The sequence below is a fragment of the Drosophila innubila genome, chromosome X (genome assembly GCF_004354385.1).
Source record: "Drosophila innubila isolate TH190305 chromosome X, UK_Dinn_1.0, whole genome shotgun sequence".
NCBI lineage: Eukaryota > Metazoa > Arthropoda > Insecta > Diptera > Drosophilidae > Drosophila > Drosophila innubila.
Window position 1 is genome coordinate 4,501,183 of NC_047626.1, and position 27,341 is coordinate 4,528,523.

A 27,341-nucleotide genomic window follows, 5' to 3' on the forward strand; every position below is an offset into this window, starting at 1 on the left:
AATATTGTCAACAAATACTAATAAAAATAACAAAAATAACATTTGTTATTTATTCGGTCGTCTAGTACTTTCAGATGCTCTATAGCATTACGAAACTTTAAATTCATTAAGCCAGCTCTGATCTGTTCTGATCTCAACGCTTAAGTTCAGTGAATTGGCCTCGACTTAATTGAATGAAGTGCTGATAAGTAACGAGCGTAAATTTATTTCAATACAGCTTTAATTACAAATTTGAAGGCGACTTTTATAGAGACATCTAGAAGTTGATTTCCACATAAAGACGTAATTTCCAGCTGCGAAATAATTTCAGCTCTGAGTGAAATCAACAAATGAGTGAAATAAAGTTCCAAGTATTAACATTAACAGCGTCACTTTAACAGTTTATTTGGGCTCTGTTACAGTTTTAATAAACATGCTTTTGAGTGCTAATTTTTCACTTGTGAAATAACTCTGTTAAGTGAGAAAAACTCAAAACAGCTGTCTAATATTAACAGTAACAGCGTCACTTTAACAGTTGACTTGCAACTTGAATGTAATTGCAATGTTTTAAAAATAAGCGCAATATTTGGCATTTACAGTGACAGTGGAATTTATAAAGTTACCATTAACAGCGTCACTTTAACAGTTGATTTGTAACTTTATTGACATGTTAACTTGATTTTTTTTAATTTTTTTTGAATGAACATTGAATTTGTTTTTAATTTTATCTCATTTTATTTATTTCAATAATTTCCCAGCGTTACAAGTTTAAATGTTCAAGTTTTCACTCTATCATTAACATTAACAGCGTCACCTTAACAGCACACTCTCCTACAATATACTGTTATGTTCTTATGTACATTAACAGCGCTCGTTAGGTATGTATTCATTTCATTTCATAAGCCAATTGAACTTTTTGTTGTGTGTTATTGATAAAAGTATTTTATTGTGATTGATATGCAAGCACACTTGATGAGCACAACAACAACAAGCATACAAACATACAAACATACATACATACATAAATACAGACAAGCTCTTATGAGCACATACACGTGTACAAATGTACAATGTACTTCTCCATTATATGGAACTGTAGAGCACTAATGCGATTGAATGATTAATTTGGATATATTTGATTATATGCGAGCATGCAATGCTCGTCTCCATCAAGGGATTTAGATGGCAAAGCGGCAAGCTTATTTGTTGCAAAAAAAAAAAAGATAAAATACGGAAAAGAAATAAGAAGGAACAAGCGAAACAGTCAAGCGCACTCGACTGTGGTATACCCTGTGCCTAGGCACTTAGATGACGTTGGGGGCCCCGAAGGTTTAATGACCTTACATTACATTTTCGACTGATTTTTCCAATGATAGACTGGTACGATTTGAACAAAATTTGGTCAGGATATATAAGACAAACGAAAATTTATGATATGAGAGTTTGAATAAGATTATTCCCAAAACAACAACAATTTTTATACCGATCCTTAAGTAACGACCAAACATTCCTATGAAAGATATACGACACATTGAACCGATTTGAACCAAATTTGGCCAGGAGTTATTAGACCAACTTAAATTCATATTTTGTCAGGTTGCCTAAGATATCTCAAAAAACAAAAAAGAGTTTTTAGTACTATAACTTGAGACCAATCGTTCCTAATCGGTCCTACGTTATTTAATAAAGTGGTCCGATTTAAAAATAAAAAAAAACGTGATCTGCGTTCGGTATTCAGGAACTTACATACCAAATTTGAAGTTTCTAAAAGAAAATAGATAGAAACTTTCTATCTTTTAAGATCCTTAGACTATAAAAGTGTTGTAGATTCATTGAAATTAAGCCCACTTTTCACAAACTTAATATACCCGAACAGGATATTTTAAAAAGAGCAAGAAAATAACAGTGAACCTTGCCGCCATTTGTGGCACGTACGTCAGTCAGCCAATTGCTGTTGCTGTTTTTGTTATTATTGTGTAACTGTCGTTTGCAAGTTTCGGTGGCAATTTGATAATCAATCAACAGACAATTCTCCTCCCCCTTTCACCCCCTTTTTGCCCCAATCAGCGTCGTTCTATTTGGTTGAAATTATATGAGTAATTGATGCAAAAGAAACCATTAAAAACTGATGCGAATTGCGGCCTGACAGTCCAAGAAAGACAGAGAGAGAGAGAGAGAGAGAAAAAGAGAGAGAGTGATAGGAGGAGGGGAAGGAAGAAAGCAGAGTCATGTCAGTTAATAAAATAATAATTTAACAAGAAATATGAACGCTTTGCACAATTTGTTACTTTGTATCTATTTATATGCACATGCATGTAAATAAAATTATATTTACATGTGTGTGTGTGTGTTTGTGCGTAACAGTTCCCATTTCAAGTAATTACTGTGTTTATTTGCTTGCCAAGACACAAAATAGAAGAAGACAACTATCAGTTACAAAGTTTATGAGGCAGCTAAGTCGGAATTAGTAAATAAAAAAATAGTTTTAACTAACAACTATTATGTTTTTCTTTAGGTAATTATAGCTCTAACTAAATTTAGTTTTCAAAATGTTGTCATACATAAATAGAAATAAGCAAATTTTGTAATAAAACAATTCGAAAAGGCAATAGTCGAGATTCCGACTATAGAATACCCGTTACTTATTTCAATATGTATGAAAGTACTTTATAGAATTTACTATCTAATGAAAACTACTGCATACTTCTCTCAGCTTGTATTGCCTTAATTAATAATAGCTTTGGTTAGCTTTTACTACAAAAATTTAAAACAAACTTGACCTGCTCCAACGTCATTGGGATCTGCGTACCAAATTTGGTTACTCTACCTCTTATAGTTTCTGAGATTTAGGCGCTCACAGGCGGACTCGGTTGTTGATGCTTATCAAGTATATATGTATATAATACATACTTTCTCCCTGTTACATACATTCCAACGAACACAATATACCCTTTTACTTATTTTTTAAGAATAGACAGGTTCGCTAAATCACTGCTTATAAAAAAAAAAAACAAATAAAAAACAGCGCTTTCAAAAATTATTTATAAATGCGTAGTAACTCATTTAGCTCATTTTTAAACCCACTTAAGCTGTCGTATAAACATTGTAACACAAGCAGACAACTGTCAATGGCAGTGGGAAGGAGAAAATTGTATACGCGTGTTGTGCGTGTGCGTGTGTGTGTGTGTGCGTGTGCTTGTGTGCTTTCACTTGTGTTTGCGCCTGAATGTATGCAAGCAGTTTGTTGGACAATGGCGCCACATGCCCCTGCGGCAAAAAAAAAAGGCCACTTAAATTGCCTTACAAACTATGCACAATTAAAAACAAGCGTCGAAAGTTGACACCGACGTGTGCAAGGAGCAACAGCGTAAACTAAACCAGTCAAACAAAGATAGAAACGGAGCAAGAGAGAGAAAGCGCAAGAGAGCCTGAGAGTTTCGTCAAATGACACTGACAGCAACTTTTATGTGAATGTGTGTGTGTGTGTGTCGCTATTTGACATGCATGTGTACGTGAGAATTTCCCTTTCAAACACACACACACATTCAACTCATGGGTAAATACAATCACAATCAGCAAAAAGTTTTTGCTCCATTTTGAGACAAAAGCCGCCGTGTAATTTTTGTTGTCGCCGTGTATCTATGTGACACAGTTATTGTGCCTTATCACACACACACACACACATGTCAACTTATTTTATTTTTTTCACTTGCACGGTCAATAAACCTCAGGAAGCAGTAACAACAACAATCACATTATAAAAACTACTAACTACATCAACAGGAAACAGTCAGATGGCCAATATTCAATGGATTGTCATTGAATAATTAATTGAAATTAGTTTCGAGCACACACAGAAGGAAATAAGGCAGCTAAGCGTTAACAATAGCAAAACAAATAAGCGTAAATAAATCGTATTGATTGCTTACCACAAGCCAAGCAAATAAATGGAAATGTACCGCTAATGTCAAACTCTTTTATTTTTATTTTTTTTATCGTTGTTCAACACAACAGCTGGTCCTGCCTGTGCCTCTGTGTGTATGTGCCGTTTGCTGTTTGTGTATGAGTGGGTGTCTTCTTTTTTCACTCTCTCTCCTTTTTGGCAGTTAAAACTGTCACTTGCAATTAACACACATCTTTTTTATCACGCTGATCTCTCATCATTTTCGTCTTTTCACCTGAGGTTGTGTCGCTCAATTGACGTTTTATTTAGTACAAATGTTATTAATTTATTTTATTTAGTTTTATTTTATTTTTACAATATGTCTGCTAATTTAAATGCGTTTCGTTTCAGTTGATTGATAGTAGTGTTGTCTATCGACAACCCACCACACACACATACACGTCAAAATGTTTCCGACAGCATTAAAACGAGGTGGCAGCCTTGGCTCCCAGAAAAGAGACGATAGTCCGCTTTAGGTCCATTTTTTTAAGATTATATTTTTATGTAATTTGGAACCAGAATTTTTGAATTTTCAATAATGTTCTGTATGAATTTAATCCAACTTCGGATTGTTGGTTTGAAATTAAAGTATATAACATTATCCCTCTAGGTGTGACGAATTAAAATTTATAAAAATCATCAACTTTAATTATCTAATTTCTAGATCAAAGTAACATATGGTATTAATTAAATTTTCGTTCCAAAATTAAACAATTCTTACAAAATTAAATTTGTAGTTAAATAAATTATAAGGTAAATAAATTATTGAAATATTACTAAAAAGTTTTATAGAGTTTTTACAAATTCAAATGATAAAAATGAAATTTAATATTATTACAGGTGTCTTCGTATTCTGGGCGTTTAAAGGAGATCGTTAAATTTGGATGCTTGAAATATGAACAAATAAGCGCGATTTTCTCTGTGTTATAACAGTGTAATGTTAGGGGAGTAGATCGCTTATTCAAAACCATTTCCATTTGGCGCCTGCTTGCAGAAAACAATAAATGGTCCAGAGTCATGTCCGATATGTTTAAGATCTTTAGAGATGAACAACAGGCGACAGTTTCCCAAAGATCAATCTCCGACCTCCAAATCTCACATTTGATCGTATCAAGTCGTTCCAGCAAAGGTAAAACCGCAATCAACTTATTTAGATCTTCGTTGACTTTATGGATGCAGTGATTTGAATGCCATAAGGTTAAATGACGCAAGTTTCTAAAGCTTTTAAGGTTCACTAATTTTTCAAAACAAGTAAAGTGTAACGTAATTTTCTCAACATCCTTAGCTCGCATCTGTATTATACAGTTCATTCGTGACATATTACTTAAATTAAGTGTTCGAAGCTTAGGCAAACACACTATCATAATAAATTGCTGTTCATTTAACGTCTCATATACAAGCACCAGATCTTCCAGTTTCTGCAATCCATCAATTATTTTGGCGAAACCTGCGGGTCGGGAAATGGATTGAAACATAAGACGAATTTCGAGTCTTCGCAAATGCTTCCAATTTCTCAAGTGGATAATATCAAATGGACCTCTAGGATTGATACTTGTTATATCTGGAAATATTCTCGCCATTAATTGTATGAATTTGTGAATATTCGTTTTATTATAATTCGAGTATCCGTAGGGCATAAAGTTGTCGTCAGTCCGTAATCTCAGTGATCTCATTTCCGGGAATTTGTAGTACGTCCAACATTTTAGTCTAGCGTATGTTATACCGGTTAGATCCAACTCTCGCACCGTTGGACTAATCACAGACAGAATACCATGCAACAGTTCTTGTTTCGTTTCGAAGTATTCAAAGAGTTCGTCATCCAAAATAAATGTCTGCTGATGTTGCCAATATTCGCAGATATTCGAGTTGAAACGATTCGTTGATTTTCCTTTGGTTGCTTCGAATAGGTTTATTTGTTCTTGAAACGTCAAACACTTTAGTATGAGCTCTTGGGCATAATAGTCAAGAATATCTAACATAGTAAACGAAATTATTTTTAATGTCTAAAATATTTTTAATCAGCACGTTTTTGACTAATTTTATTATAAAGTTCGGATGAAAGCGCAGTGGCAGCCTTGAATACCAGAATGCATAATTACCGATAGTTTCAACGTCACTCACTAGTGCTGCCACTTCTTGAGGAAAAAATAGCTGTTTCTGGCTGAAAAGCATTTTGGCGTGCACTTTTTGCATAGTTTTAGAAAAAAACTTGTAGCATAGCTTAGCTGAATATATATTTAAAACAGCTATTTTTCCGGCTAATAGCAATTTTCAAAATTTTCTAGCAACTGATATTTGAAAATAGCCAGAGCTAGCTATAGATTAGCTAAGTTGGCAGCTGTGGCTAGAAGTGATACAATCAGTGCTGGGAAATTGTAGTTCGATTTCAATAGTTCGATAAGTGCTAAAGCTTAATAAATTCATTAGTTTTAAAATATTTATTCCTAAACTATACTTTGTAAATTAGAAGTGCAATTTTAAATATATATTTAATATCATTTTTTTTACTTTTATAAGCATGTGAAATAATCGATATTAATCGGATTGTTTGAACACAGAGTTTTGCAGCTTACAACACTGCTTATGTTTTCGGAAGCCGCATTTTATTTATTGTAGATAAAATTGTCATATTGCTTGCTGTAAATGAAATATGAAATATTGAATTAATACTGTGACTTTAACAAACAATTGTGCTACAGTGTGTGGTGCAATTAATAAGCAACTGCTGAAGCAATTTAATTTATTTACTTTGACGTCGACAACATTGCCGGCAACAACAACAACAACAAAAACGCAATGACTTCTGCACGGGATCTAATTAAAATTGATATAGTAAGCACAGCATAATAATTAAGTTAATATGTATAAATAATGCTAAATTTGACTTTTATATAGGAATGGGGCATGGAACGCTTGGTGCGTGCCCAACAGGTCGTCGAGCTGCGTCCCTATGACATTGAATCCTGGTCGGTGATGCTTCGCGAGGCGCAAACACGTCCAATTCACGAGGTGCGCAGTCTTTACGAGTCCCTGGTGAATGTATTTCCCACCACGGCACGTTATTGGAAGCTCTACATCGAAATGGAGATGCGTAGTCGTTACTATGAGCGTGTGGAGAAGCTCTTTCAGCGTTGTCTGGTCAAGATACTCAACATAGATCTGTGGAAGCTATACTTGACCTATGTGAAGGAGACCAAAGCTGGTCTCAGCACACACAAGTAAGTAAATGTGCTTTAGCAACAAATGTTTATCTCAATTTTCTACCCTTTGACAGAGAGAAGATGGCACAGGCTTATGATTTTGCGCTGGAAAAGATTGGCATGGATTTGCATTCGTTTAGCATTTGGCAGGATTACATATATTTCTTGCGCGGCGTCGAGGCGGTGGGCAACTATGCGGAGAATCAAAAGATCACCGCCGTGCGACGTGTCTACCAAAAGGCGGTGGTTACGCCCATTGTGGGCATTGAGCAACTGTGGAAGGATTACATTGCCTTTGAGCAGAACATAAATCCCATCATATCGGAGAAAATGAGTCTAGAGCGTTCCAAGTACGTGCTGCTATATGAAAACCCATTAATAGTTATATGTACTTATACTTAATGTATTCCTTTAAGGGATTATATGAACGCACGTCGTGTGGCCAAGGAGCTGGAGTATCATACCAAGGGTCTTAATCGTAATTTGCCCGCTGTGCCGCCCACATTGACCAAAGAGGAGACCAAACAAGTGGAGCTATGGAAACGTTTCATAACCTACGAGAAATCGAATCCATTGCGCACCGAGGACACAGCTCTAGTCACCAGACGTGTCATGTTTGCCACAGAGCAGTGTCTGCTGGTTTTAACCCATCATCCGGCCGTGTGGCATCAGGCATCACAATTCCTGGACACCAGCGCACGCGCTCTCACCGAGAAAGGCGTGCGTAGTCGTATTCAAAGAAACCACAAGTCAAAACCAAAACGAAACGCAAATAGAAAAGAGATGCTATTCAAAATTCTTGTCTCGTTGTTGTTGTTGTTGCTACTATTGTGAAGTGTCGCCCCTTGGGTAACGTGGCACATGGCAGCTGCATGCCACATATTGTGGCAACCATTTGCTGCGTTGCCTTTGGCATTGGCCGCACGCATTTTACTCGACCCGCAATTCCCTACAATCATATATCTAAGCCAAAACTTGTTATGTTTTTAGATACTGCTTTAATTGTTTACTTCTAAAATCAATAATTTATTGTTTAACACAGGATGTGCAAGCTGCCAAAATCTTTGCGGATGAATGTGCCAACATCTTGGAGCGCTCCATTAATGGTGTGCTGAATCGCAATGCGCTTCTCTACTTTGCCTATGCGGACTTTGAGGAGGGTCGTCTCAAGTACGAGAAGGTCCACTCCATGTATAACAAGCTGCTTACGCTGCCTGACATTGATCCCACACTGGTAAGACTCTCTCTGATCCTCTCTAGAAATATAACTAGCAGTAATTTGTTCTTATAAGATATACAAGACTTTAAAAAAAAATTGTAAGGAAATTAGAATAAAACGTAATGAAAAATTGAAGCAAAATCTAGGAAATCAATTCAATTCAATTGCAAAAAAAAAAAAACAAAAATAAATAAATATAATTTTCAGAGATTAAAACGGCGACCAGAACCTTTAACCGGTATTAACCGATTGAAATTGGAAATCGTAACTGTAACTAAAATATTTTTATTATAACGAAATTATTCTATCCGAAAAAACCGACTCAAAAATAAAGTTTCAAATCGGTGCAATCAAGTATTAAATTCAATTATGTTGTTAAGGTGTAACCATTGTTTTTAAAAATAAGTTAGATTTTTAATTTTAATTTGAATAATAAATAGATATTATATTTTTAGTTAAAGAATTTTTTGTTGACAAAATTAATATTTTCTTAAATATTTTTCTAAATAAATTTTGTTTTTTTTTTTGTAAACCGAAATTATAGCCGTATTTCGAAACCGAAATATATAAAAAACCGTGAACGCTTATCGTAGGAATCAAACCATAAGATTAGTCTATTTCATAAAGAAATAAATAGTTTTAATTTTTTATAGAAAGAGATTTAGAATTTCATATTTCTTCTTCTTTTAGGTCTATGTGCAGTATATGAAGTTCGCCCGTCGTGCGGAGGGCATTAAATCGGCTCGTGGCATTTTTAAGAAGGCTCGTGAGGATGTACGTTCCCGTTATCACATCTTTGTGGCGGCCGCTTTAATGGAGTACTACTGTTCCAAGGACAAGGAAATTGCATTCCGCATCTTTGAGCTCGGCTTAAAACGTTTCGGCGGCAGTCCCGAATATGTCATGTGCTACATTGATTATCTCTCACATCTCAACGAGGATAACAATACCCGTGTGCTATTCGAGCGTGTCTTGAGCTCGGGAGGATTATCTCCGCATAAGAGCGTGGAGGTCTGGAATCGTTTTCTTGAGTTCGAGTCCAATATTGGTGATTTGTCCAGCATTGTGAAAGTGGAGCGACGAAGGAGTGCAATCTTTGAAAATGTAAGTAAAAAAATTAAAATATTTCCAGAGCAATGTAAATATTAAGCCATATTCCCACTGAACTTTGGGAATAAATGATGTAGAGTAATTAAATTCAGTTTGCAATTAGTTGAAGGGTTCATAAAAACGTAAGCATAAATGACAAATGCGAAAGTGGCTTAAAAAGTGCTGGAAAACAGTTTTCTACATTTATAGACCCATTGAACTCTGGGAATATGTTCAGTAGAACCATGAAATTTGGTATGCAGCTAGTTAGAGGGTTTATATAAGTGCTTGTATGTATACCAACAGCGAGGGTTGCTTGCAAAGTACTAAAAGAGATATTGCTCTTTTTATTGACACATTAAATTCGGGGAATATGTCATGAAGTTCGGGCACGAAACTGGTGAGAAAGTTTCTTGAAGTGTTGAGGTATCAGCTATAAACAAGGGTAGCTTAATAACTTAAAATTTAGGAACGAGAGTACATTCTGAATATTGAACTCTGGGAATATTTAAAATATAACTATGTACTTTGGTATGCAACTTTTTTAAAGGTTTTTACAAGTGTTGGCATATATACCAAATGCGAGGGCTGTTTAAGTAATTCTGAAACATAGTTTGATCTATTATGAGCAAAGTGAACTCTGGAAATATTGATAGAGGAGCCATTAAATTTGTTATACAGCTAGTTTAAGAGTTTTTTTTTTAGCATATATACAAAAGATAGATGTGTTATGTTATACTGAAAGACTGATTATTATTTTTTGACTTCAATTTGCATCTTTCTTTTGCAGCTTAAAGAGTACGAAGGCAAGGAAACTGCACAGCTTGTGGATCGCTACAAGTTTCTGGATCTATATCCCTGCACGAGCACCGAACTCAAGTCCATTGGCTATGCAGAGGTATGTAGATAAAGATAAAGATGATGCTGTTGCTAAACTAATGCCAATCTGTTGCAGAATGTGGGCATTATATTGAACAAGGTGAGCGGTGCCACAAGCGGGGCGAATAGTCATCACAATGATGCCGAGACTGATGGTGAGGCAACGCAACCGTTGCCACGTCCGGACTTTACACAGATGATTCCGTTCAAGCCACGTTCCTGTGCACATCCCGGTGCACATCCGTTGGCTGGCGGTGTTTTCCCACAACCACCAGCATTGGCAGCACTTTGTGCCGCTTTGCCACCGCCCAATAGCTTCCGTGGTCCATTCGTAAGCGTCGAGCTGCTCTTCGATATCTTTATGCGTCTCAATCTGCCCGAATGTAAGTGTTTGGGATGCTTGTCCTGCTCACAATACTCTTATTTCATGTGTGTTTCCTTTACAGCTGCTCCCCAGCCGAATGGTGACAATGATTTGACGCCAAAGATCTTTGATCTGGCCAAGTCCGTGCATTGGATTGTGGACACGAGCACGTATACGGGCGTACAGCATAGCGTTACGGCAATGCCACCGCGTAGACGACGCCTCCTTCCTGGTGGCGATGACAGCGATGATGAACTACAGACTACAGCGCCGCCCACCAACGATATTTATCGACTGCGACAGCTTAAGCGATTTGCCAAGTCCAATTAAACTGGCGCCTTCCAAACGATTTTATAGTAATTTCCCATTGTTTTTTGTCTCCCCACAAAAGTTTCCCAACAATTAAACAGTCTCTTTTAAAACCAATTATACAACAACATCGTTTACAACTAGAAGCAAAAAATATACATACATTAAAGATAAAGAATATCAAGTTTAATCGTTTATATCATGAACGGTAGAGTATGATCACAAGGAATTAGCCTCGACAATATCGTTGGAAAGCTACAGAATATCTTCTTAAAGTTTCACATCTTTGTTTCAGATTTTTTAAAATATTTGTATGGTATGTGCACTGAAGAAAATGGTAATTTATAATAAAACTTGAGTATTATAGTGTTTTAAAGGCGTATAGAAATTGTGGAAAACGTTTAGCTTAATCGTAAGTAAGGTTAAATTCAATTTTAAGACAAGGAAATAGGGTGTTATCAGTGTATAAAGCGAGAGGGAGAATATATGCCGCCAGTATAACGTTTACGGATGAGAATGAAAGGACGAAATGACAATAAAGAACTTGAAATGCTGAAAATTAAATATTTACGCATATAAAATAGGGATGAGTTAAGAAATACGTTTTTAAAACCCAATTCAAGGAAAAGGAAAGAAATGTGCCAGTAAAACGTTTAAGAATGCGGCGGAAGAGACAATCAAAATTTGGCTACGAATGCAATTCAAAGATAAATTCAACAGGTAGATTGCTACTGACAGTAAAAAAGAATGGGATATTTAAGTGAAGCCAGTAAAACGTTTGCGAATGCTATTAAAAAAAGGATTGTTAAAAAAAAACAGATAAGAAAGGAGAAGAAGACAATGGCTTTACTTTTAAAAGGACTAAGACAACCTGTATTTTATTTAAAGTCACAGCAACGAATGGGACACTGTGGAGGATTAGACAAAGATTGTGCTGGAGAGAGTGGAAGAGATAAAGGCGGTTCTCCACATTTCTTTTAATATGGTAAAAACTATCAATTTCTATGGGTATTTAAAATGTTTATGAAACGCTGATAAAATAGGTTAATGATCAATTAAATACTTTGTCTTCACTCTGAATATGTGGAAAGTCAAACAGAAGATAGAAAAAGGGAAATATGAAGTCATGGATGATAAATTAAGTTATGGGTAAAGTAAGGAATGTTTTTTGAATGAATACAAAAGAGTGGATTAAAACTAAAGGGAACTACAACTAAAATTGCACTAATTGTAATATCTAAACGGACGGAATGTGTAATGTGATTGTTAATGGATATTTCTCTAGAGGAATGGCTGTGTTCACTTCTCGTTCAACGCGTTGACGGTGCAACGCTTGCGATGCTTGTAGAGTCCAGCATATTGGGCGAATCGTTGTCCACAATTGGAGCAGCTGTAACGCTTCTCGCCGCGATGCAGATTAAGATGAGCATAATACGCGCTGCCGACGACAAAGGCACGGGCGCAATACGGACAAACCTTGTCCCGGATGTTGAGATGGGCACGTGTATGACGATCCCGCTCGTGGGCCGTGTAGAACGCCTTGTCGCAGCGACTACAAGGATAATCCCGTTTCTCTGCATGCCGCTTCACATGCTGATTGAGTTTACTGGCATTCACAAATCCCCGTGCACAATGCTCACAGACATACGGCAGCTCCTTGGTGTGACTACGCTGATGGACACGCAGCGCCGTTGAATTGAAGAACTTCTTGGGACACTCATTGCAGGCGTGTGTCCGCTGGCCAAGATGACGCCGCAGATGGGCCAATAAACTGGTGCGCAGTGAGAATTTCATGGCGCAAATGTGACAAATATGCTCCAGAGGATTAACAGCTGTCGTGGAGCTGGCGCGTCCGCGTCTTTTACGTAAATGTCCCTGCACCTCATCCAATTGTTCCAGTTCCTCCAAATGCACATTACGCTGGTGACGTAAAAAGTCCGTGCGTCGCTTAAAACTCGTCGGACAAAAGTTGCAGCCAAAGGGTGAAACATGCAGCTCCAGAAATTGCAATTGCTGATAATACTCGTAATTGGATTGCCAATGCTCGCCACGTTTAAGAGCCGCCTGTCGCGCCTCCTTGCACTGCCGATACTGACAACGGAACTCGATTAGGCGATTCTTGAGACGCTCTACGGTTATCTGCAGATTGCACTCCTCCTGCAGCCGTGTGCACAGCGATTCCAGTTGTCGTTGTCGCTGCTTACGCTTCGTGTAATCCGGATGATTGGTGCACCACAATTGCTCATAGCTCTGATAGACTTGGATAATCTTCAAATTGCTATCGCGTTGCTGCAACGTTTTCTGGAGCACACAACTGATGGGCAGCACATCGTCCAGAAAGCTAAACGCTTCGTAGAAACTCCAGCGTGTACCTTCACCTTCGCCCTCCTCGGCCAGCGCCTCCCGCTGCCGCTCCCTTCGATAATACTTGGTGTAATCCGTGAGTTTGCGGTGCAACATTTGCCAGCTGTAACGTTGCCCGCCGTTGGAGTAATCATTCAATTCGGCGGCAATATTGTGCCAGGCCTGACGACGCTGTTTGCGCGCATGATAATCCAGATGATTGGGATCCCAGAGATTCGGATATGCTTGATAGAGTTCAATTAGCTTATGCGTTTGCTGCAGACTGAGACGCACACGCAGCTTGGCGCCAGTGTTGGGCAGACTGTCCTCGGAGGATTCCCCAGCGTGCTGTGAGCTGGGCAGCTGCTCATCCAGCTCGGCAACGGCACGATTGTGCAGTGGAGTTATTATCTCCTGCTCCAACGGAAACAGTTCGCCGGATTGCTTCTTGACGGGATCAACCTGAAGGTGATTTCCTTCAAAATGATTTACCTTGCGGTGATAACCTTCCGGGAGATTCCCATCGGGATTATTTCTCTTGAGAAGATAACCTTCCGGTTGATAACCTTCCGAGAGATTCGCTTCGAGATGATAACCTGCCGGGTGATTCCCCTCAAGGTAATTCTCCTTGAGTTCATTTCCTTCGAAGTGATTTCCCTCAGGGTGATTCCCTTCCAGGTTATTTCTCTCGAGGGGATAACCTTCCGGAAGATTCCCTTCGAGGTTATTTTCATCGAGATGATAGCCTTTCGGGAGATTCTCTTCGGGATTATTTCCCTCGAGGAGATAACCTTCCGGCCGATTCCCTTTAAGGTGATTCCCTTTAAGGTTATTCCCTTCAAGGTGATTTCCCTCGAGGAGATAGCCTTTCGGGAGATTCCCTTCGCGGTTATTTCCATGGAGATGATAACCTTCCGGGAGATTCCCTTTGGGATTATTTCCCTCGAGGAGATAACCTTCCGGGAGATTCCCTTCAAGCTGATTCCCTTTAAGGTAATTCCCTTCTAGGTGATTTCCCTCGAGGAGATAACCTTCCGGGAGATTCCCTTCAAGATGATTCCCTTTAAGGTTATTCCCTTCAAGGTGATTTCCCTCGAGATGATTCCCTTCAAGGTGATTCCCTTTGAGATGATAACTTTCCGAGTATTTCCCTTGGCAACGCTCCTGTACGTGATCCTTCTCCTCCAGCTGCTCCTCCATCTCCGTCAATTGCTGCTCCTTCTCCACCAGCTGTTTCTCCTGCTCCTCCAGCAGCTTCTGCTCTCCCAGCTGCTCAATCTCCAACTTTTGCTGCTCCTCCTGCTCCAAACGCTCTCCCTCCATTTCCTGCCGCTCCAGCAGCACCATTAGCTCGCCCACTGTCGCCGCCGTCTTCGCCGGCTGCAGTTGCTGCTTGACCACAGACTGAGCCTCACAGCTGCCTTGCACATGCGCCTGATGCCCCACCAGATTCTCAAAGATCTTGCCACACACCGCACACACATAGGGATCAATATGCTTGTGCAGGAACTCCATTTCGGCATAATGCTCAAAGCTGGCAACAAACTCGGACTGTTTGCCCTCCACGACACTGTGCAAATACCGAATCTTCTCCAGACGATAACGCTTCCTCAGCGACTGCAGGCGTCGCTGCATGGCGAGACCGGATAACTTAATGTCACACATTCTCAGGGCCAACTGGAGGCCACGATGCGCCTCATGACGCTTCCTCATCGTCTCCACACAACGTAGACGTTTATGGGCATTGTGCCATAGGATTGGATAATGCTCGTAGATTTCCAACAGCTTGCGATTCTCTCGAGCAAAGTGCTCCTGACGCTTCAGCAGCGTCTGCTGTTCGCAGAGGAACTTCAATTGATCGTAGTGCACAAACTTGGCGCTATCTTCCAAATCTCCCTCGGCATCCAAGCGTTCACGTTGCTTGAGAAATCGCTGGCAAAGCGTTGAGATTCGGATTCGCACATCCGTCACAGTGAAACTGCGACCACAATGTGCGCTCCAAGCGTCCGTAATTTGTCGCCATGATTCACGGCCCAGCTCCATGTTGCGGAACTCCGGATGTGTCTGATTCCAGAGACGTGTCTCGGCCCGATAAAGCTCAATTAGATGCTGCACGTGCTCCGTTGTCAGCTTCTGGTTGTCCACCACAGCGGGTAGGGAACCCTAAACGGAGTAAAACAATGGGCAGAGATTGTTAAATGGAGCACACTTTTTGGAACTGATCAAAAAATAAATTTGAAAGAAAACAAATTAATGAAAAATGGATTTCAATTTGTTTATATACTATACATAATTTTTAATCAATTATTATTAATATTACACTATTCTTCTGGTTTAAATCACAAGTTACTTCGAAAAACTAAATTGAATGAATATTATTTTGTAGAAAATCGCAATATTTTAATTTAATACTTTCAACTTAGCCTCTAAATTCATCATGCACACAAATTAATTAAATTAAATTTAAACAAAATTTTCTTTGTGGATTCAAAAACGGACCAACTTCAAACTCCCATAACTCGATCAAAACTGAACCGATTTTCAAACGGAATGTCATTTTGATCATGATTTGACCTCTTAATTCATTCTGCATTTAAATTTTGTTCATTTAGAGAATTTAATTATTTCTGACCAAAATTTCATTTTGATGGTAAGGGTCCCCCCTTTGGAATTTTGAAATTTGAAAATTTTAAATCTCAGGTTTTCACCTTTAATCAACTCCTTATATCGCAATTAGTATAAAACAACACTTTAAACTTGATTCTGGGACCATTTATTTTTTTGTAAAAAATCATGTCAAATTTAACAAAAATTTTGACTTGTAAACTTGCTGGATCCAATAACGGACCAACTTCACCAACTTCAAACTCCCATAACTTGATCAAAACTCAGCCGATTTTCAAGCGGATTGTCATTTTGATCATGGATTGGCTCCTAATTTCATTCTGCATTTAAATTTTTTTGCATTTAGAAAATTTCAAATTTTCGACCAACAACGTTCGGATTCGATTTCGATGCTAAGGGTCCCCCCTTTGGAATTTCGAAATTTGAAAATTTTAAATCTCAAGTTTTTACTTTTAATCAACTCCTTATATCGTAATCAGTATAAAACAATACTTTAAACTTGATTCTGGGACCTTTTATTTTTTTGTAAAAAATCATGTAAAATTCAACAAAAATTTTGACTTGTAAAGTTGGACCAACTTCAAACTGTCTTAACTTTGTCAAAACTAAGCCGATTTTCAAACGGAATGTCATTTAGATCATGATTCGGCCTCCAAATTCATGCTGCATTCAAATTTAATTTATTTAAAAAAAAAAATGGTTTCCCTCATATTCTTGGTTTTGATTTGATAATAAATACTTTTATGCTTAACTTTGGTTTTACAGTATTATAATTTAATATATGTTTTCACAAGCATTTTTACACATTTTTATAAATGCTTTTGAAATTTATTATATATATTTTTTTTTTCAATTAATAATTATATTTAAAAACTTTTTTTAAATGCTTGATTTCTTTCCAACTAGAGTTATTTTTTTCTTGTAATTTTAGAGATGTAAGCAATCACATAACATATCTTTATACACGTTATAACAATTATTTAATAATTTTCTTATAACGCTACCATACTTATTTTTCTTTTGATTTCCTTTTCAAACTAATAAATTTTTTCATGCTTTCCTCTCGATTTATATATTTTTTACAATTTAAGATTTGTTGCCACTTACATTGTTGTCCAGTTGAGTCTGTTGCTCGTTAAGACCGATCGTGTCCACGAGCAGCAGCTGTTGCTGTTGATGATGATGATGTTGTTGCTGATGATGTTGTTGAGAAAGTTGATGATGATCATTATCGAGTTGATGTCGTTGGTTTGTCGTTGAGTGCGTGTCAAGGGCATTTAGCTCTTGGACCAGTTGCTGTTTGAGTTCATTGACCTCCCCCCCGCTGGACTGTTCGGCGAGCACCTCTTGCATTAGCTCATCTTCGGGTGCTTGCTGCCAATCCGAGTGCCACAATTCCATATGCTCGGCGAATTCATTGAGGGCACAGAGAGGACGCTCCTCGCACAGTTCACACTCGATGCCATAAAGTTCGCCAGCACAATTCCAGGTGTAAACGGTGCCACATTTTTGACGAGCTTCCTCAACAATGGGCGTCATTTGTTGACCCTGAAGCAGTGGGTTCTAACTGTCACTTTTTAAGCAGCTTTTAATTGGACGCACTTGTTTATTTATATTATTTATTTATTTAGTTTGTCTGTTGCCGAGACAAATTCGAAATTGCGACTGCGCAGCTTCTTGGCTTCTGACGTTGTGTGGAAATGACAAGAGCCAAGCAAAGAGACGTTGAGCGGGCCAACAAACCCGTTGCGGGCCATCTCACACACACACACACAAACACATATATGCTCATTTCCACACTTGAATACATACATATAAACATGCGGCATTCTTTGTCGCTGGGCAACAATAACAACAACAATCTTGTTTTGGTTCGCTTCGCTTTGCCTCTTTTGCTCAGGAGCGCATCTTAATGGCAGGGGCAAAGTGGCCTTGGTCCAGTGACCCCGCGTTGTTGCACTAAAATAAAGAGAATCACTTAAATAAGAGCATAAGAAAATAGCGCCCCTTACATTTTTCTTTGGGCGCCACACTAACTAGCTGCGGCCCTGCGCTTTCTCTTTAGCCGCCGTCGCGTCGCTGTCTTTGCGTGTGTGTGTGTGTGTATGTGAGTGGGCAACAGGTAGAGAGAGACATAGAAATAATATAAACAGCTGAGAGTTGTTGGCTTGGACTGGCCAACCACAATTGAATTCACTTTACGTCTGCGCACACAGTTCACATGTGTTATTATTGTAGTTGGTTTGTTACTTGGGAACCGGAGCAGCAATTGAAATTCACACATATTTTGTTTTTTTGCAGTTGCCTTGGGCAATTCTCTTTAGTTGATCGCGTTACCAGCCTTTTGTTCTTTTTCGAAATGTCATTGGCAACTATTGTGGCCAGGGATGACAAACGCTATTACATATTATATCGCTTGCGGCAGCCGATGAATGCTTACTAAATTCACTCACACTATTTAAAGTCAAAAATCTGTAATTAAAGCACTTGCAATTTTTTGTTAGTATAAAATCAGCATATGCACAAAAAAATTTATACAAGTCATATCACATCCTTTTTGCCCAATTATGTTGATTGTGCAGCCCTGGCTATAATTAGCATACTTTGCATTATTGATATACAAAAATCGATAAGCCGCGCTTGCCAATTAGTATCGATATGCAATTTTCTCCGAAAAGTGGCGCTAATTGTGTGTACAGGATATGTAATTATATACAAAATGTATGTATTTTAAACTGTCGCTGGAAATAACGCAACATGCAACAAAAGCATGAACATTGCCGACTCATTTTCAAATCAAGAAAATGACAAAGGTGAGGACACAGCAAGTCAAGTGAACAGGTGGCTACATACATACAAACAAGTGCACAGGCTTGTATGTGTGTGAGTGTCTGTGGAAAAGTGGAATTAGTAAAAGGGGAAGACTTAACGAAACTCGCTCTCGCTCTTACTCTCTCGCTCTCGTTCGATCTTACTTTTTCCGTTAATTTCAAGCAGTTGTGCATTTCAATTTGTTGATTTAAGAAAACGATCGCAATGTGAGAAAGTTGATCACTTTTTCGGAATTGCACAAGTTGCGTACACTGTGAAAATGCAATATCATGTTTATGAGAAAGTGTGTGCTGCACACAAATATTTATATATGTATATACAGATACGAGTATGATAAACGAGTTATTAATACAGTTGGGACCAAATAAAGTATATGATTTCGCGTTTGGCGCTGTCACGTTATATTATTATCATCGGAGTCGAGACCCACATGAGGATTGTCCCTATGCCCAAAAAACCCAGACCAGACCCCGAGACAAATTGCATGAAAATGAAAACAGGGGCAATAAAATGCTTTGGAGCCAAACTGTGCGGAAAAACTGCAACAGGGCAAAACAATGACAGCAGAAACAAAACAAAACAGAAAACAAACAAAATGCAAAAGGAAATCCCAGTGAACAAAAATGCGGAAGTCAAGTCGATATTTGTATGCTCTTACAAAGAGAATGCCTGTAAGTATTATTTTGTTTTCTTTGAAAATTGTGGATCGTATTATAATAAATAAGTTTAAGAAAATTTTCTTTTTTCACTATAAAATTTAGGTGTTATTTTCATATTTTTTTTAATTTAAATTCAAGTTAAATTATATAATTTATTAATTATTTGTAATTATATGTATTTATTCTTCTTCTACTTTTAATGTGTAGTTCTTAATAGTTTCGATATGCTCTGCTTACAAAGGGTATACACGTATGTGTAAACAAACATACACTGTGAGAAAATATCTGTAAAGCAATGTAATTTACACAATATGCACAAATTTGTCGTTACAATTATGTATTTTATTAATTTGGTTTAAGTAATCATTTTATCTAAAATAATTTAAAATTAAATCGTTTTAAGTTGATTTATCTTTCAAAAGGTTTTGAGTTCTGACATCAATATAAAAATAGTCATCGAATTTGGATAGCAAAAAACTGATTCAATTGATTTATCCAAGTCAAGTGACCGAACTGAATTTTTGCCAATTTCTAATCGCATTACTTTATTTTCTTACAAAAAATATATTTATTAGCACCATTTAGTTTTATTCAATATTATAATATTGAATAATCTTTTTTAAAATACTAAATGCAATAAAAAAGGGAGCTCAGAAGTTGTTTTTATTTTAAAGTGATATGTATAATTAACTGTGTATAACTTGCTATAAGTTATATGAGATTTGTTTATTGAAATCTGTGCATTTTTTTTGTTTAATTGTTGACCAATTTTTTTTATTTTTAAAAATTGTTGACTTTTTTTTTTTTAAATGAGTTTAATGTTTGGTTGCTTAAAAATTTCTCTCAGTGTTACTCTGCTAGCGAAGTTCAAGGGAATATTCAGTGCAAGCGCAAGATAAACACGACTCTGGGGAGCTTTGGCTGCAACTTTCGCGCTGCCAGCGTCAACTATATAGTATTTGTGTGTGCGTGTGTGTAAATAAACAAATGCATATGCCAAACACACACACACACACACACACAGACACACACGCAGCCGCTGGCCATATTTAAAATCATGGAGCAATGGAACTGCAGGAGCAACAACAACGACAACAAATACTATTGCCTTGCCTACGTCATTCACACACACACACACCCACACACACACACACATGTCCAATGTCGACACGTTGACTTTCCGCCATATTCACAGAAAAAGTTGATCCTTCACAAAGCCAACTTTTATGTCCAACCTCGCAACGTTGCACCCCTCGTTGCCCCCACCCCCCCTCGCATACCCGCCTCCTCCCGCCCTCTGTGTTGCCACATTGTCCGCTCCGCTCGGTTTCAGGGAAAAACTCTTGTGGCGTCATGTGTCCCATCAGAAACTGTAATTCCAGCAAATAAAACGGTGGAAAAACAGCAATGCAAACAAAAGACCAACAACAACAGCAACAACTACAACTACAACTACAACAACAATTAAATGAAAGATGAAGGCGAACAAAAAATTAAACCAAAAAAGTATTTATGAAATATACACAAATTGTTTATGAAGTAAAACCGCAAACATTTCGCTGCGTTAAATCTCCTCGAAGCCGATGCAGGAATTGCACAGGAAATGGCAACAGGCGGTGGTAAAAACTCCAAAAATCAAAATTTCATACACTGCTAAAAAAAAACGTTCCAAAATCAAGATTTTGGTCTCAGAACTAAGATTTTTGGTCTAAAAAATGCGTCGAGAACATAAAATTCTTAGATTAAGAGAACACATCTTGATTTTAAGAACATTTCAAATAAGACCAAGTTCCTGTTAAGATTAAATGTTCTTGAAATTAAAATTAAAAAATAAAATAAATAAAAATTATTTTATATATTTATAATTTGTTTTAATTTTAAATTTTGATTTATTTACATTTTATTTTGTATTAGTAATTTTTTAAATGTTATTTTAATTTGTTACGAGTGGGATTCGAACCGCCGCCAATTTAAGATTTTTATTCTTATGTTAAGATTTCAAGATTTTTTAGATCAATAATCTTAGTTTTAGTAATTTGGTCTTAAAATAATCTAATTTAAAGAACAAAATATTTAAGATGAATGCTCTTGATTTTAGAAGTTGGTCTTTTTTTCCAGTGTATGATTGAAATGATAGCAAGAAATTTTCAAATGATTGAAATGATAGCAAGCATTTTTTTTCGACGTAGGAGAGGATTGTTTTCCAATTGGCAAAACTTATTTGTATCATACGTGTCAAATTTCATTGCAATAACTCTATTTGTTTGATATTGATGATGGTTTTTGTAAACCTTTGAAATATTTGTTTTGCGAAACGAAATTATAAAGTAATCATGATAATTATTCGCCAAAGAATCAATCTTGTCCGAGAAATATTTTTCCATAAATATGATTAGATGATTTATGGCAATTCCAAAAAATCAACGAAAGGTGTTTAACATTTCTTCAACATTTATTAGCTTTTCAATTAATTTTGTAAATAAACTAAAAACAAACAATAATTATGCAAGTTATTTGCTATATTGTTTACTTTATTGGCTATAACTAATGTGTTTTTTGATTCTCTTCATAAACTAATAGTCATAAGCTATTGTTGAATTTTTTTTGAACGAAAAAAAAAATAAAAATCATTTTACATCATTATTTTTTGAGTTTTATTTTTTTGATCAAAATTAATCATTATTTTTTAGTTTTATTTTTTTGATCAAAAATAATTATTATTGTTGAGATTTATTTTTTGATCAAAAATAATCATTTTGTTTTATTTTTTTGATCAAAAAAAAATTATTAATTATCAGTAAAAAACATTATATAATCATTAAAGAGAGATTTGTAAAATAAAACTTATAATGATTACGGTCCCAGCTAAAAACTGTTTTGTTGTTCTATATTGTTGTATAGAAATCTTATCCCATTAAAAAAGCAATAAAGTCCCACTTACTTTTCAAGAGTCTGTTATTATTCTATGTTTTACCAGGGAATTTTTATTGTATTTTTAGTGTTATATGGTCTTTGTTGTAACTCAATGTAAGTGCAATGTTTATGAAAAGGATCTTATTACAACTGTATCAAACTGAAATTAACAGTTGATCAATGTTTATGAAAGACTTACTTATATTAGGTAAAGTTCCTCGGATTTTATGAAGTTTGTTGTAATACAAAGTTTTAAATTTAAAAAAAGTTGTTAGTTTTTATAGCTAGTTTTTAATTCAAATGTGCTGCGCTGCTTCTGTTTCCTCAACTAACTGTGTAATTGGTCTTTGCCTAATTGATGAGTGTTCTGGATCAAAAAAAAAAAAAAAGATATATAAAAGGAAAAAGAATGAGGAAGAATTGTGATTGACAAGCGGTTTGATTGTAGACGACACTGAGACTAAAAACATTGGTTGACCTCTGGCCAAAAAAAAGCATTGTTGGCAAATTGCAAAGCTTTATTGTTGTTGTTGTTGGTGTTTAGGTTGTTGTTTTTTGGGTAAAGCTGCCAAAAGAGCTCCCTTTGCTATTATCTTATGCTCGCCCAGTTTTACATGCCACAATGTATGGCCGCACATTATTCAGAGTGGTAGCATTGTTGTTGTTGTAACGATTGTTGTTGTTGTTTATGGTGGTGTTGCTTCGCCTGGTAAAACAAGCGCGAAAACATAATGAGCATATAAATAGACAAACAATCACCGGCAAACAGGCAGAAACAACGCGACAAAACCGTCCAGACAGCGGCCCACAGCATCAGCAACAACTCTGGCCTGAGGCGACGACTCCTTACTCCTTACTTACCATTTACCGTTTGTTTTCACCCATTCGCAGACGGCTGCCAACTCACCGCACACAGCCGAAGTGTGTTGAATTGCGGTGTGTTGAGTTTCGGCGTCTGCACAGTTACGAACTCGTGTCGAAATCAGTTCGCGGACAGCGCTGCTCACGTGCACATCATGTCCTGCGAACAAAACTCTTTATAGGAGGAATGTACATTAGGGTGCATCGACTTTTTCGAAAAAAATTGTACCGCATATTCGTAATCTACTGTCAATTCTAATATGTTTTTACCCAGAAATTATAGTTCTAAATTTAATTCCTAGTTCCCGCTTTTTAAGTTGAAAAATTTTGCGTTTTTAGTCCTTGAAAGGACAAAAATTAATTTTTAAGGATAATTTGTCTTTGTATATGAAAGTCCTGGTCCTAACACGAGTTTTGATATCAATCTTGTCAGGATCGGACTAAAAATACTTGAGATATGGTAATTCATGCAAAAAATATAAAAAAAACATGTTTTTCAACTCAAAAAGCGGGGACTAAAAATTGATTTTAGATCTATAGTTTCTTGGTAAAAATATCTTAGAATTGACGAATATGGGATACCATTTGTAACTTTTTTTTCCGCCCATACAAATCGATGCACTCTATTGTATATGCTATATTGTCAAATACACTCTGATAGGAGGAATGTATATGCTATATTGTCAACTACAAGATATGCTACCAATGATCATAATTGGGATAATATATCTGCCACTTTACTACATACTAAGAAAGTAAAGAAAAGAATATCAAATTAAAAAAAATAGTAAATTATCATTTAAAAATAGTATAGTACAAATAAAAATCTATAGATATATATCTTAAGCAAATGGAAAAAATTTTCAGTATCATTATCAATTATGACTATTATTGACATAAATTATAAAACATTCTATATGCAAATTACACTAAATATTATATACACATAAAAAGATACAATAATTCATCGATCGGAATCAATAAAATATATTTGGTTATATTGAAAATATAGTATGAAAAAGTGTGGAAGAGTATGGAATATATTCGTATCGTTATATTTATATAATCCTCATCTGTCAGTCATCTCTTGTCTTTCATGAACTATATTAACGTTTTTGTCAAATTTCGTTAAAATCTTAAGATTTATTAAAACTAAAAACTTATCTAGAAATATAGATTATTCTCTTTCTAAATGTCTAAAATTCGGAAAAAAAAGAATAATTGAAGAATATATATATAAATACGTATATTAAAAAGGCTTTGAAATATCGTACATATATATATCCCAATTTAAAGGATACATGATGTAAAATACTCAGTAATCGATAGAATGTTAATTTAATATATTTCACATGGGCAGTCAGACCTTACCCTTATTTTAAATCCTATAAACCACATTTCACAGAAGTACACAGTAGATGAACAAACAACAATTAAGTGTATATTCCCTTTAATAATTTAATATTCCCCTAACTAAATATATCATAATCATACAATCCCATACTTCGGAAAGTAGTTGAAACATTGGGATTGTGAAATTCCCGTAGCAAGTGTCGCATCCATCAATTTTGAATATCCGACAGGAACAAGGCGAATATTTGCTATATGTGCGCAGTTTGTTTAAATAATTCATAAAACAAATTCAGAAAAAATAAATCTTTGATGTTTATTTGCTGAGCATTTAAACAAAAAAATGGACAGTTATAAAAATAAATTAAAATAAGTGAAAAAAAAAAAAAAAGAGCTCAAACTCAAATGGCAGACAATAGCAATTAAAATGCACAAAGCCGCAGATAGACGACGTATATATTTGTTCATATAGAAATGTACGACCATTTATATGAGTATAAATTGTATATACTCTAACAAAGGATATAGAATTATTAAGGTGAAATAAGTAATGCATTGTGAGAGCTTTAAATTAAACGGTTGAAGAGATAAAGGATTTCAAAGAGGTGGAATTAAATATTCCTAAATGAAATTCGAAGATGGAAGAAAATAAGCTAAAAAAAACTGTTACATTAAATATATTTTCATCCAATAAAAATTAAACAAATTTTTTTTTTTGATTTTTAACTTTATGATAAAAATATATTTAAACGACTTCAATAATTTTTCGCAGAGAAAGATATTTAAGGAACAATCAAGTTGAACTAATTTTGGGTCTGGCAGGGTATTTAATAGTTATTATACGCTAGGTAAATATACCTAGCCTTTATATTGTGGTCAGTCCAGGATTCTGGTTGTATTTTTTGCCATTGCTTTCGTTTCAATTGGAGTTTTGTCGATTTGTTTTTCCAGCAGACTTCGCGTTCATTGCAGCTGTAAATCGAATTTAGACACGCTTAGATAACTTTTAGATTTATTTATTTAACAATTTATACGGCAACTCGGGCAATTTATTACATATATTTTTTTTTGGTTTTCAATTTTAAAGCCTTTACGTATTGTTATTTGATTCCTATTTAGTTTACCGTTTGTTGTTCACCATTTGATTATTGATTCGCATAAAAGGCTTTAAAATAACGAGTTTATCAATTGCCGTGAGAATTTCATTTCTATTTCATTTGATTTCTATATGGTATATAAGTGTTTTAATTGAATACTATAGAATAGGAATAGAATAGAATATTAAATACTACTAGGAGACACTAAATTAATTTAATAGACTCAGATATTTAGAGATCTTAAAAGTGTCAAGTATTATTTGAAAAAGTATATTGGTCCTTTAATATTTTTTTGTATATTTTATTGGGTTATACACACATATGTAAATTCTTTCGGAATGTCCCAATGTGTTTTTGCTCCCTGATCTCAGTGCCTTTTAATTGTTTTTAAGTCTTCTCTTTTTATCAGAATACTTAATATTTATATGTCTGTTTAGCTCGGTACCCAAAAATAAGTACAACAGCCTTATAGATTCGTGACAATTTATTTCCTCTTTGAATCTAAAATATCAAAATATAAAGATAACAAATTTACTATGTAGACTCTTTAGAATTTTAAGCACACTTTTTTGAATTTATGCACAGCTCCCGTAAGAGTTAATTCTAAGAAATTTAATATTTAAGCGTGAAAAATCTGTAAATTAGTTTGCTAGTCTTTAGCATGCTGGACATAACTGTTACAGTGGGTGCAACAAACACTTTACCACCTTAATCTACACTGCAATTGCAACTGCTACTTTTTCTCTTTCTCTTTAACTTCCCTTTCCCCCTCGCTCTCTCTCTGGCTGCCCTGTGTGTCTTACATTTTCATTAACTTGAAATAACAAGGAAAAGTTTCGTTTTCAGCAGCAGCTCGACATCCGCTCTATACATAAACATTAGCTGGCGTTGCAAAAGGATACATATTTTTTGATATGCCATGTCCAGCTGTGTGTGGAGTGTTCCCCAGTTTTTACTGGGGGTGCGCTACCTTGCCACCATGCCGCATGCCACATGCCGCTTGCCACCTGCTTCGAAGCGTAACGTGCAATTTTTATTGTTATAGCAGAACTTGGTACATGTCATGCTGCCTAGACACTGTGTTGTTAACTTTTAGCTTGCTTTTTGTGGCAGACACGCCCCAATACCACCTGCCACCTGCCCACGCCCACTGTCCATTGGGTGCCCAATTGTTCAACAGTTTTTCGTACTCAACTTTTATTCTTTTTTTTTTTTGTTTTGTGCAAAATTTGTTGTTGTTTTTATACACTTACGGAGGGTATTCTAATTAATGCATTAATGGATGACTCTTTAATTTTTAATTTATATATATTAAATTCAATAATTAATGTATACAAATTCTAGCCAAATTTTATTTTTATATTTATCTTTGTTTTGTCAAATAAGTTTTAAAAAAGCAACTAAATTCTCCATGCACTCATGGGGATTCGAACTGTGGACCTCTGACGTCTGAGTCTAGCACCCATCATCTCTACCAATCAGCACTTGCCTACATTATTTATATTCTTGTTCAGATTTATTAGTTTTTAGTTATTATAATATATTCGTCTGTTTCAATGTAAACTTGTATCTCAGTTTTAATGATATCTTGATGAAACTACATATGTTGCAATCGATCAGACCGTGTCACCATGCCATATAGCTACCATAGGAACAATCGGTCGAAATTCAACCTTTAG

At 35.9% G+C, this 27,341-nt stretch overlaps 2 protein-coding genes and 1 long non-coding RNA gene across 4 annotated transcripts; 1 reads left to right on the forward strand and 2 right to left on the reverse strand.

Annotated features, from left to right (window-relative positions):
* The first annotated feature begins 6,481 nt into the window (after window positions 1–6,481).
* Window positions 6,482–11,160, forward strand: LOC117792937 (protein suppressor of forked). 2 transcript variants are annotated; one of them, XM_034633280.1, is made up of 9 exons: window positions 6,482–6,754; window positions 6,818–7,140; window positions 7,197–7,472; window positions 7,539–7,842; window positions 8,165–8,356; window positions 9,032–9,445; window positions 10,221–10,328; window positions 10,386–10,692; window positions 10,756–11,160. In XM_034633280.1, exons 1-9 carry the CDS (start codon window positions 6,719–6,721, stop codon window positions 11,001–11,003), a joined length of 2,208 nt encoding a protein of 735 aa, XP_034489171.1. In that variant the 5' UTR covers window positions 6,482–6,718; the 3' UTR covers window positions 11,004–11,160. The 2 variants fall into 2 exon arrangements, with proteins under 2 accessions (XP_034489171.1, XP_034489179.1); XM_034633288.1 differs by lacking the exon at window positions 6,482–6,754 and having other exon boundaries at window positions 7,004–7,144; window positions 7,201–7,472.
* Window positions 11,161–12,281: 1,121 nt separating this feature from the next.
* LOC117784982 (zinc finger protein 286A-like) lies at window positions 12,282–14,059 on the reverse strand. Its single transcript, XM_034622853.1, has 2 exons — window positions 13,877–14,059; window positions 12,282–13,787 (listed from the first exon to the last, which is right to left on the reverse strand). Exons 1-2 carry the CDS (start codon window positions 14,057–14,059, stop codon window positions 12,282–12,284), a joined length of 1,689 nt encoding a protein of 562 aa, XP_034478744.1.
* Window positions 14,060–17,572: 3,513 nt separating this feature from the next.
* LOC117793424 lies at window positions 17,573–18,249 on the reverse strand. Its single transcript, XR_004618268.1, has 2 exons — window positions 17,963–18,249; window positions 17,573–17,909 (listed from the first exon to the last, which is right to left on the reverse strand). It is a non-coding gene; the product is annotated as an uncharacterized LOC117793424 (long non-coding RNA).
* Window positions 18,250–27,341: the final 9,092 nt, after the last annotated feature.

Excerpts from the sequence above, each read along its gene's own strand:
- LOC117784982 (XM_034622853.1), bottom strand. The coding sequence starts at position 14,059 with ATGAAAATAACCTCGAAGGGAATCTTCCGGAAGGTTATCCCCTCGAGA. Across the intron at positions 13,788-13,876 it reads GGAAGGTTATCAACCGGAAG|GTTGATCCCGTCAAGAAGCA; the intron begins GTTATCTTCTCA and ends AATCACCTTCAG.
- LOC117792937 (XM_034633280.1), top strand. The coding sequence starts at position 6,719 with ATGACTTCTGCACGGGATCTAATTAAAATTGATATA. Across the intron at positions 7,843-8,164 it reads GCGCTCTCACCGAGAAAGGC|GATGTGCAAGCTGCCAAAAT; the intron begins GTGCGTAGTCGT and ends TGTTTAACACAG. Across the intron at positions 10,329-10,385 it reads AGTCCATTGGCTATGCAGAG|AATGTGGGCATTATATTGAA; the intron begins GTATGTAGATAA and ends AATCTGTTGCAG.